The sequence below is a fragment of the Protopterus annectens genome, chromosome 11.part0, assembly GCF_019279795.1.
Source record: "Protopterus annectens isolate FY-2018-M chromosome 11.part0, PAN1.0, whole genome shotgun sequence".
Lineage (NCBI taxonomy): Eukaryota > Metazoa > Chordata > Ceratodontiformes > Protopteridae > Protopterus > Protopterus annectens.
In genome coordinates, this window is record NC_056745.1 from 175,373,186 (window position 1) to 175,385,685 (window position 12,500).

Consider the following 12,500-nt stretch of genomic DNA (forward strand, 5'->3'; position numbering starts at 1 on the left):
ATGATGGCTATATTTATTATACATTTGGTCAGAAAAGTCCATGAATCTGTTGATACTTTTAGCAGTGGTAAAATATAATCATTACTACCAAAAATATATTCACTGAGATTTTTAACAAAAATGTCTGTTATTACCAGTTTGGTGCTATTTGATACTACATAACAAAAGGAATGTACCTGAATAGAAAAAAAAATGGGAAGCTTCTCAGAAACCTCCTAAAATACTTAAAGCTGTACTGGCAAAATGTAACTGCAATATTTCAACTGTAGGAAGTATTACAGCGCAAGCGATGTATGGCTACATTGTTAGCGGTGGGAAATTCTGTTCTACCTCTGACTGTCTATTCATACCAAAACATTTGAGCATATACAAATGAAAACATGCCTGGTCAGTTTCCAAGAAAAACTCTCCACTTACTCACAGCAGCAGGAATGGACACCAAAAGGAAGACGCACCATTGAGAAAGGGGAGTTATTAAACGGTTAAGTAATACTTTTTCTAAATAACTGCAGAGTATAATAGCAACAATCCCATTGTGAACATTAGTGATGGTAAATTTGCACACACCTTCTGAATTTTTTTTTCTCATTTGTTTCATCATGAAGAGCAAACCAAGACCCACGGGCAGGGTTGGGGATGGCGATCAATGCAACTGAATAGCTACTTATCATTCTGCATATGCTTGTCATATGTGCACATGTAACAGTTCCCAAGATATAAATAAAAGAATCTGAAACATCTGTTGCAAATGAATTTTAATTACTCTACTGATGGGTTTATAAGTAAGCATCCAAGCCCAGGGCTAAATTCTATCAGATCAGAATGGTATGCAGCTGAAGGCATATGAAAATAGATGGTAGAAAATGTGATTACTTTCATGTAAAATATTTTTCATGGGACATTAAAACCCATTAAATTAAAAGCATTTAAAATATGCAGAACATAAATAAAGAATGAAAGACATGCACTTAAACATCATTGAGAAATGATATCTTCAGTAGACCTCCTTGGGTCTGAGTAACAGGACCAAGACAATTCCACACAAGTCAAATCATTAAATGATCAAACAATCAAATTATTTAATCAAAAAACAAGTGATGTAAATGTCATTTAACTAATTCTTTTAAAAGTGTTTTTCTTGTGGGGGATGGTTCAGTTTGTAGCCTTGCTACAAAATGATTTAATCAGCTGCAGGGTCATAGCACTGTGGAAATTGCTAGAAGTCTGAGATGCAGTAATCCATTTCATTGTAGCAACATTTTCACCAAACTGACCAAAACAGTAATTCAAGCACTTCAGCTCTGTGGCATTATCTGCCATGAATAGCAAACACTATTAGTTACTGAACTCTGCCAAATATCTGTCTGACATTAGGCAATAGCAAGTATAATAGAAGTGTGGCAACTTAAGTTCAGCCAATGACATGTTTCCATTACAGGTATTATTTGCATGTTGCTCAACATTTTCATACGGACATTGCATGTTGCTAACCACTGAATAATGAGTCACACAGTTCTGCTTTGCTTTTGGTTATTATAAGCAACGTCACAAACTGACTCACCCCATAAACCTTCTTGGCTCCAGCCCTGGCAGCAAACATGGACAGGATCCCTGTGCCACTCCCAACATCCAATACCACCTTGTCTTTGAAGATGTGCTTATTATGGTACATAGAGTTCCTATATGTCAATGTTCGGACTTCATCCTTTAACATTTCCTGGTCAAAAAAAAATAAGTAATATATCTGTCATCATGTCAGCAAGTTAGAGTTGTACAGTGAACAATTCATTTTTTGCAGTTTTTAGCACACCATTCTATGCACATATGTAACTTTGTTTAGCAGGGCCAGGCCTTGTGAATCAGTGCAGAAGGTTTATGCGTGACTTCAGTACTGTAAAATTAGAATCATTGAAACAATTATAACTCAATTCCAATATTGCTGCCTAGCACAGGCTAATAATACAGGAGTTTGTTTCTCTGTACCAATTCCCCACTGTTTCCATTTTTGGAGGATAAGAATTATTTTCCTTTAGTGATTGATATAATATCTCACTGACTAGCCATCACTTTCTTCTTCATCAATTTGTGCCAGACACCCCAGCATTTAGAGTTTCATAGGTCAAATTGCCTTTCTTTGTGGGTAGCAATATAAAGATAGATAAGAAAATAAAGAAACATTTTGCTCTAAACCACTGCAAGTACAAAATCAGAAAATTAAAAGAAATTCCTTGCTAGAACACTTTCTTCCTGCTATATATTGAATATTCACTGATTGAGTGTTCCTGATACAATGGCATCATCACAGTATTTGCCTGCTTCTATCACACCTCCAAAGTATCTGCCACTGGCACCCCAGTACCTGTACTACAAGGCTCACCTGTCAGCAGTGGCAGGACATATATGTTTCAGGGACTGGGATTTATCAGTTGATGGCACCATTACTATCTGCGTTGAATTTAAATATCTGCGCTTGAAGTTAAATTGACCTCATCTAGATACAGCAGCTGGCATGCATTCGGAATATCATTTGGCCCATATCTCTGTCTATGTCTAAGACTTGTTTTACACTTTTATAGGGACACTATCATTCCTCCATCTTCTAAATATTTCCCTCTTCCTCCTCCTCCAGTACGCCTGGATGCTTCCCAGTTTTTGATCCCTATATAATATAGTGTAAAGCAAGGGTGTCGGCTCATACTGAAGGCCAAAGAAAGGTTGATTATTTAATAATGGATTGCCAGGGAATCTCTTACTTCAGTGGGAAAAGCAAAAGCAATAATGTGCATTTGCTAAATTTTTCTGCAGTCATACACAGATTACAATAAGAACTGGGGAAAACCATTTCACAGCTGTAGGCATGAACATCTCAAACTCTATGGCGATACCTATAATAAAGTGTATGTAAAGGAGTCTTATAGTAACATAACAAATAGGTAACTGCTCACCCAAGATACTCATCTGCCCAACCTTATTCCCTCAGTTCTAGAAGCAGAAGTACCTCTTCTAAATCACTCTTTTTAAGACATTTAAGAGGATTAAGATAATTCGTCAGACAGTAGACCACAGTGTTTACAAAAGCTGACACAATGCATAGGGGTAAACCTGGTGGACAAGATATATTAATTAATGAGAAATGTTGCTTTTTCCTTAACCTAAACATGGAGAAAAACTGAAACAAAATAAGCATTTCATCCAAATAAGGAAATTAGTGTGTAAGACAGTTTAAGCAAAAAGGTTTACGTGTTTCCCTGTCTCAGAGTTTGGATCTTCACCTGTTTAGCACAAATGATTTGGGACCAAAGCACAATTGTAGAGGAGGTTGTGAACATAAAAGATGACCTCTCAAAGTCGGATAACAAAGGTTAGAAAAATGAATGTTTGTCTATGGCTGACAAAATAAGTAAAAAATAACTAATCTGTTTTTAATGCTGTGGATTACTGTGTAGATGACATTCATGGCATATAACAGAGTCCTTCCCTGAATATGTCAGGACCAGGGATATTGACACATATTTAAATGAGAAAATGTTTTGGGATGAACCTGCAGAGGATGCACAGATAGATGTGAAAAAGCAAGACAAAGTTATGTAATAGTTAAATGAGGGTTTCCCACTCCAAATCCTCAGTTTGTTAGGAATTTTCACAACTGCCAAAAAAAAAAGCATCAAAATAATCCAGAAAGCTGCAGCTTCAGTGGCATGGAGGGCTAAAGCCATGGCTACAGCTCAGGTGACCCAAGTGTGATTAGTATCTCAGGCTTCTGACTTTGCTGTCTTGGCAGAAGTTCAACAGCTGCTGCTGGGATGACCATTGATGTGTGTATGTGGGTGGGTGGTGGGACATGGACATAGCTCTGACTTGCCCCTAGTGGACACGTTGGGTATTACAGCCATGGAGCATGAGCCTATGAGCATGTACAGCCCATGTACATATGCACCGAGCCAAGGGAGTAAGTGGAGGCATTATCCCTAAATTACCAGCAAGATAGCCCACTCTCTGCCATCCATCTCTCACTGTTGGAAAATTAGTGGGATGATTTTGGTACCCATGTAGGAATGAACATGCCATATGTCTCTTGACTAGTCTGAGGATTTCTGTCTCTTGCGCCTTAGAATAAATATGCTGATTGAGTCAGGTAGAGGAGCATGTGGAGGTTAAAAAAGAGTAAGACAGAATAAATTCCTTGTGCCAGTGTGTAAGTCAAACTAGAGATGAAATAACACTGACTGCTTGCCTTATATTAGCATCATACTCTCAATTTTCAACCCATTCATCAAGATTTTTCTTAAAGTGCTATGGGATACTTACATAATGCGTCAGTTTATTCCATAAACCTGGAATTGTTTGAGTCGTGTACAACTCCCTATTGACCAGCTTACGTAATTTAATAAAGTTAGTATCTGTTTGTCTTAATTTTCTTATGCTAGAATAAATATCTAACTCAAAGCTTCTACATTAATGTTTTGTCTTTTTATATTCTATATGCAAACAAAAGAGTTCATCTAATACAACTGTACTAATTGGTAAACAGATGCAATTTTTTACACTGAACAATTGCTGTTCACTTAAACTAGCCTAATGTGTAGATTCAAGTTGTAGAATTGTATTCTGCTATAAGTATGATAAAGTTCTTATGTAGTTCAGGTAACTTATCTTGGTCTCATCTAGAAATGCCCTGAAATAGTATGCCAACATGCCTTGTTTTTTTAATCCACTAACATGCATGCAAACTGTTACATTGGAGCATATATTTATTCAAATATATTTATATTGGGTAACATCTAACAACATATGGTTTTGTAATATACCTTGGAAGGGAATGTTATTCTTACTAAAAAAAACATCAGCCTACATTTTCACTATTAGATTTTTAGCCAGTCCTAGTTGCCAAGTATAGAGCCCCTGCAAATAGTTGTTTAGTAGTAAAAAATCATGATCATACTCTAGTACAATTCAGATTTTGTAGTCATCTGCTAATCCAACAATCCAAATCCTTCCAGATACATTTCAGTCTACTAATGGTGCCATTCCTTCCCACTCAGGATTAGTTGATGAGAAAAAGAAAGTTCTATCACTTATTTTTTACATAAGGAAGGTGCAATCGTTATGGAAGCACCCTTGTAACCAAATGGCAAATACAGAGGATCAGCAAATCACTGTGCTTTTAACAAGCACAAAGGAATTTCAATCTGGCAATTAAACACAGAGGACTAAGGCAGGAAGGTGCTGAAGAAATTCATCATCCCCCAAACATCTCCAACACCCAGGTGAGAACTGCTCTCTCCAAAGCAAAAAACACAACATCCATGGGACCGGATGGTGTCCCCGGCTGCGTGCTCCACGAACTCAATGAGGAATTAAACCCGCAGTTAGGACAGCTGTTTAATCTTAGCCACACCTCAGGATACGTACCCAAGGAGTGGCGCACGGCGACTGTGGTCCCACTTCACAAGGGCGGTGCCTCCACCGACCCTGGAAATTACCGTCCCATTAGCTTGACAAGCCTTATCTGCAAAGCCATGGAGAGGATCATAATGGAACTCATAAATAAAGACATAGGGAACTTGCAGACTTTGGATCCAACCCAGTTTGGCTTTGTCAAAGGCAGATCATGCCTTTTCAACTTGGTTGACTTTTTCGAGACAGTCACCAAGGCCATTGATGAGGGAAAGGTAGTCCATACAGCCTACCTTGACCTGGCAAAGGCCTTCGACACAATACCCCACTCAGGTATCATCAAAAAACTCATCAGCTTGAATGTAAACCCATACATCACAAGATGGGTTGCAAACTGGCTAAGTGACAGAACCCACAGGGTCAGAGTTGCTGGAGCCATGTCAGACTCAAAGCCTGTCACAAGTGGTGTCCCACAGGGATCAGTCCTGGGTCCACTCTTGTTCGGCATCTACTTTTCTGAAGTACAAGCAAACACAGGAGGGTTATGGCTGACAAAGTTTGCAGATGACTGCAAACTGGGCCATAGTCGAAAACACATCTGACACAGATATCCTTCAGAAGGGCCTCACAGAAATGGATAACTGGTGCCAGAGCCATGGCCTAAAGTTAAATGCCAAGAAATGCATAGTCATACCCTTCGGGAAAAACAAGGTTACCCTAGCTACCATATAGGTGGCAATCCACTGAGCACAGAAGAAGTCATCAGGGATCTGGGGACCCAGGTTGACAGTAGCCTTCGTTTGACACTCATGTTGCTAAAGTAGTTAGGAAAACCTTCTACATTGCCCACCTGATCATGAAGGGATTCACATCTAGATCAAGGGAGGTCATCGTCCCCTGTACTCATCACTCATTAGACCTATGATTGAGTACAATGCCCCATTCGGAATGTATCTGACCCGACACCTGCAGCAGCTGGAAAGGCCCCAAAAGTTCCTCACCAAAAGGATAAAGGGTCTCAAAAATATGTCTTATGCTGCCCGACTGAAAGAACTCCAGCTCTATTCAGTCTCATACCGCTTGCTCAGAGGTGACCTGTGCCTGACATATAAGGCCATGTCAAACCCTGATTTGATGAATATGCTTCACCTCAAAAAATCTAGATCCCTCAGAACCACAAGGGCGGAGACTTAAACTTTGACACGGTTATTAATAGAACGTGCTGGAGGGACAGATTCATCACCCAGAGACTCCCTATGCTGTGGAACAAAATCCTGGTACATGTGAGGCAGAGCACCTCGCTGGCCTTGTTCAAGAGGAATCTTGACCAATGGATGGGGGATCGCAGATATACCCCAGGGATTACTTCAGTGTCACTGCTTGACAGAGGCACAGCAAAATAATAGGCATAGTTTTATTCAAACTAAAGGGGTGGCGAAAGCCAAATAACTATGGGCTAGGCTTATAAATGCCCTTGGGCAGATAGCCTAGTACGAACCTATGAACCTATGTACTTCTTTTTCCTCGTTTTTGACTTGAGTGCTTCTGGGTTGCTGCTGTATGCAGTCAGTTGTACCAAGTATATCTACCCAGTTCAGAAATGAAACAGGCATGTAAAGGAGATCTATATATATGAGGGGAGGCAATGATCACATGAGACTGGGCTGTCATTCAAAACATTTTGAGGACTCATTCACAGCATTTCTTTATCCAGAAGCTGAAATCCCCCACATTTACTGAAAGTAAATCCTTATGAACATCTAAACAGGTTACCATTCCTTAAATTTATACATTTAAGAGAAATATGTCTATACAGATCACTTTCCTATCCAAACAATTGTCAGCTTCCAGATTTTACTCCCTTCAACAAAATTACTGCATCATATAAAAAGATTCATAGGTTCATAGGAGATTACTAAGCTAATGGCTTAAGGGCCCTTACAAGCCTAGGTGATATAATCTGATTTTACCCAATAAATGGCCCCTAGGGGCAAGAGGATGGCATGAATTTGTGCCTGTGCATTGAGTATCTTACAGATTGCCCCTGTCCATAAAGGACATAGGCACTATCCCAGGAGTGAATATGTGATTCACCATCTGTTGAGCCAAATTACATTTGAAGAGGGCCAGGAAAGGGATCTTCTCAATGTGAATAGGAAGTCTGTTCCAAGAAAGGGGCGATCTCTGAGACACAAATCTGTCCCTCCAGTATGTTTTGTTTGAGTCACTGATGAAGTTTAGATCCCTAGATTAGGTGATCAGGTGACGCTCATGCTGTCTGACTTGTAGATGTGTAGCAACTCCATCAGGGCTGGATTTGTGAGTGCCTTGTAGGTCAGGCATAGGTCACCCCCTAATAGCTGGTAGGAGATATAGTAAAGGGATAGGACTTTTAGCCTATGTACATAGTTCATGTTGTTTACACCATCTATTTTCCTTGTGAGGAACCTCTGAGGTTGCTGAAGCTGCTGTAAGTGCCTTAGCCAAGTACATGTCAAATGGTGCATTGTACTCAATTATTGATCTAATATAGGCTGAGTACAGTGGGTCAAGGTAGGTGGTATGTGCTGCTTTACCCTCATCCTTGGCCTTAGTGACTTTCTCAAAGAAATCCACCAGATTTGGTAGTCATGACCTGTCCTTGACAAAGCCGATTGGGTTAAGTCCAGTGTTTGGAGATTTACAATGTCATTATTTATCAGGTCCATGATTATCCTTTCCATGGCCTTACATATATGACTAGTCAAACTCATGGCTGTGTAATTTCCCAGGTCAGTACATGGTTCCCTTTATGCAGAGGGATGACTGTTGCTGCATTTCACTCTACTGAGACAAAGCCAGTCCAGAGGCTGTGGTTAAATGGAGATCCTAATGGGTCTTGATAAGTCATAATTTAAGCTGTTTAAGAGACAACCTAGAATATTGTCAGGCCTCAACGAAGCTGTGTGACAACCTGTTCTTTGATGATAATTGGCGGTGGAGGGTATTTCTGATGGGGAGATGAAATTTGAACTGAATTTGTCAGTTAGAAGATTTACCATATCTTCCATTTGAGTAGAGGTGATGCCATCTACAACTAATTCCGTACTTTGTTGCCTGTTGCCCTTAAGACTGCGGACATAAATGAAAAAGTACCTTATGGTTATCCTTAGCTTTGGAGGTAATTTTTACTTCAAAACCTGCTTTCAGAGACTGGACTAGTTCCCTTATTCACTTGTTTTGACTGATGAGGGATTTTTGCTCTGTTGTGCACATGTCCTCTTACTTCTCAACAGGACTTTCTTTCTTTTCTTGTACAACCTATTGATATCAGGGGTCCACCAGGGTGGCTTGTTTTTGCAATCTGACATGGGTTTATTTCAGGCTGGTAGTGCCATTTCTATGCAGTCATTTATATGGTCATAGAGGGCATTTGTGTATGCCTTTGCATAGGTTTCTGTGTTTTCTGGATTTGGGGGAGCTTGGAAACTAGCCATGGGTTTCCTCGTTCATGGTGGGGGACCTGTGGCTAGTAGAAATATGATAATAGCCAGAGGGCTCAGTAGTCAGTTTTCTCTTTTTCCATTGCTGGTATAAATCATTTGCATGGAGCTGCATATCGTTTATGTAGATAGATACACTTCTGCCTTTTGCTCTTTCATGTTCATTTGGTAGTCAGAATGTATAAAACCCATTATGGCCATGCACTGCTGGAGTGCTTTCTGTGGACTGGAACCATATTTCATTAACTGCACAGATGTCAGCATTCTCCAGGGTGAGGAGAGCTTCCAAGGGTTGCAGTTTCTTGTTGAGGCTCCTAACAATGAGCAGTAACACATTTAGCTTGTGCTGAGTTCCTTTTGTTGTGTTGGAAGTTTTGTCTGTTTGGCAGTGCCTAAAAATGCATTATAGGAGTGGATAATATTTTGGCTAATATCCAAAAACCTAGAGGTGACAGGTGAAGACCATCCCTGTCAAAACAGCATGGCCTGTTAACCATGTCCTATCAGGCTGACAAGTATTTTACCCTCTTGTAATGACACCAGTAGCTGAGCCAATTGTTAAAGTTGATCATTTTCTGTTGGTATTGTGGTATTGTTCTTGGAGATGGAAGAGTGCTGCTCAATGCCTGTGACACATATTCTGAGAGCTCAAGCATGTCTCTCTTCATGTAGTCCAAGATGATACATTTCAGGTGACTCATGCCCATATGGACAATGACTAAGCCATACTGGGACTTAGGGGTAAGTAACCTGAGTGCTTGCATAATCTGGCAAACCCTAGCCCCTGCCCATCAACTGTAACCTTCCCCTTATCCATCCTGGTAAGAGGAACAGCAGTGTGCCTCACAATGGAGTCTTCTATGACCAGACTAGTGGGTTGTGGATTGTTTTTTCTTATGTGCTTGGTAGTTGAGACACAATGCGATGTGACTTTAGGTGTTGTGATGGGAATCACCTTGTTTGTGAACATGTAGAGTTTCTGGGGACTGCTCCTGAGAGGCCTTTAAGGTTTGGGTAAGTTACATGTAAACACCTCCACATATGTGGGTCTATGTGTGTGTGGTTCTCTGCAGGTGCGGGAAGTGATGCGTGTGAGTCACTGACAACCTGTCTGGTGCTTTTCTGTCTGTATGGAGAGTCTAGCCTCCAGTGTCAATGTGTAACTACATCTCTCACTTAGTGTATTTGTCTGTTTGAGTATATTTTTACTGGGTGTATATTAATTTATTGAAAACTAATTTCAGTGAACACCCATTCATCGAACATTCACTTCGGCAAACATTTCTCCAAGGAAAGGGAGATAGTTGGCCAGCATTAGGAAATTTGTCCTTTTCCCCACTGTAAAGTGATCTCGGAGTTGGTGTAAATAAGTATGGGGTGGTGGGTGCAGCCCCCACTACATTGGGAGTGTGGGAGACATAGCCCCCACAACTTAGTGGGTTTGATATAATGTAGTTTGTGTTATGGTCAGTGTGGGGTACAAGTAATTCCCTTCCCTTAGAAAAATGTTCGCTGAAGTGAACATTCGATGAATGGCCATTTGTTAGTTTTTGTTCAATGAATGGCCATTGGCTGGAATTAGTGTTTGATTAATTAATATAGACCCTTTTTCACCTCTTGCACCTTTATGGTACTTTAACAGCAAAGGGATTGGGGGAACCACTAGACCTTAAGAATAACGTGGACTGATATGTGCAGCTCTAACATCCAGCGTTAATAACTGACTGAAATCTTCAGTGAATAATGAGGGCAGAGAACTGAGAAATCAGGAATATTCAGAAATTACAGGGAGAGGTATGGGGTCTAGTGTGTGCGCGTGTGTGCGTGTGTGTGTGTGTGTGTGTGTGTGTGTGTGTGTGTGTGTGTGTGTGTGTGTGTGTGTGTATACTAGGTGTGAGACAGTGAATGGGTGGGGCCTCTGCTTACACAATATGACCAATACTAACTACCACAGTGAGTAGTGATCTGTACTTAAGCATGAGTCAGAGACATGCATATTAGCCCACAATGAGGTATATCCTCATTGCATCTTATGTCTCTATGAATCACAAACTACTGAATTGCAGAAACAGAGTCTTATTACTGCAGGCCTTATGGCTCATGATGGGGATATTTACAAATCCAGATGCATATTTTTTTAAATTTCTGGAACAAATTACATAAATATCAGGCCCTTAATAAATGAAGTGACTCAGGTGATAAATTGTAAGTTTGTTCATGGATTCCTTACAGAGGGACAGGATTCATCATGAGATCTTTATTAAAAACAGTTATAGCACTAACCAAGTGTCAAAAGTGTGTAGATGATATCTTCACTGAATACAAGAAGAGCAATTTTTCTTTATGAAATAATTTTTTTATTATTCTATGACTGGGTTATTTTCTTCTTCTACACCTATGATAAAAAGGTATATACTATTTCTAATTCTTACCTGCTTTCATCATTACAAACTGTATTTTCAAATTTCACACTGTTACTTAGTGGACTAAGAAACAGAATGCTGGAGTTAAACAACTAGGATAAGGCTCCATAAAGCATAAGAGTGATTCATAAAAGGCAGCAAGAAAAGAAAGCCCTCATGGATAATTAATTAGGTAGTTTTGCATGTTGTGTAAATCACTAGGAAACTCAGCATAGCTTTCTTTTGTTTAGTAAGATGCTGTCTTTGACAAGCATGCTACTGTGACCCCAATAAAGGGGATGCACTCAGTGAGAAGCTCTATGGACAACAGATCAACATCAGTATTCTACATTAATAATAAATGGAATCTGTTTGCCAAAATTGTCTAAAGTTGCACGGAGTAGCTACAAAAATGCAGTAAGTGGAAATTTCATATCGAGCGTAATGTGTATGAGATCATATCAGTGTGTCATATATCTTTAATGAGTACCAAGGCTGCCTGCTGTGCAGATCATTTTTTTTGTGCCACCTTATGAGCATCATGATTATGCCCACTGTATATCACTGAACATAGAAAACCTGTACTCCTGAGGCTAGAAAGAATATTGTTACTATGGACTGATGAGTGATTACTTGAGCGGTAATTAATGAGTCAGAGTCACTATTCCCTCTACTAAATGTTTCTAACCCAGCTGTTCTTTATGATATGTGTCATAAAAGTCTAAGTTAATATAGCTTTTCCCTGGTTTGCTCACTTATTCAAGTTGGTTGTTTATATGACATACCTCTCAAATATTCTGCTATTAATTTTTTTACATTAATAGGGTCGCATACCTCTCAACTGTCCAATTTTGCACAGAATGTTTAGATTTTCGCCTCATATTTTTGGTCTGTTCCTCATAAAAGTTCCATTTTTTCTGGCAAATCATTGAGGACTGAAGTTAATAAATAATATTAACTAATGACAAATATTTAAGTTTCAGACTTCATATCCTTTATGAAATACACAATCATGCAAAACCTGCTATTCTAGCAATTTCCGAAGTTTATAGGAATGATATTAAAATCTGTCCCTATTTTGGCCCTTTGTCCCCAATTATTTTGGCTTTGTCTAGATTTCTAGCACTGAGAGGTTGAGAGGTATGATAGGATACAACTCCCCTTATCACTTTTATTGTGGGATTCAAACATATAGAACTATTTTAAGAAGTGGTAGTTA

At 39.5% G+C, this 12,500-nt stretch overlaps 1 protein-coding gene across 1 annotated transcript in view; it reads right to left on the reverse strand.

The window, feature by feature from the left end:
- The window catches only part of PRMT8 (protein arginine methyltransferase 8), a 653,278-nt gene that overhangs the window by 371,548 nt on the left and 269,230 nt on the right, over positions 1–12,500 (reverse strand). Inside the window, 1 exon segment of the mRNA XM_044087574.1 lies at positions 1,562–1,717. Coding sequence (XP_043943509.1) covers positions 1,562–1,717 — 156 coding nt within the window.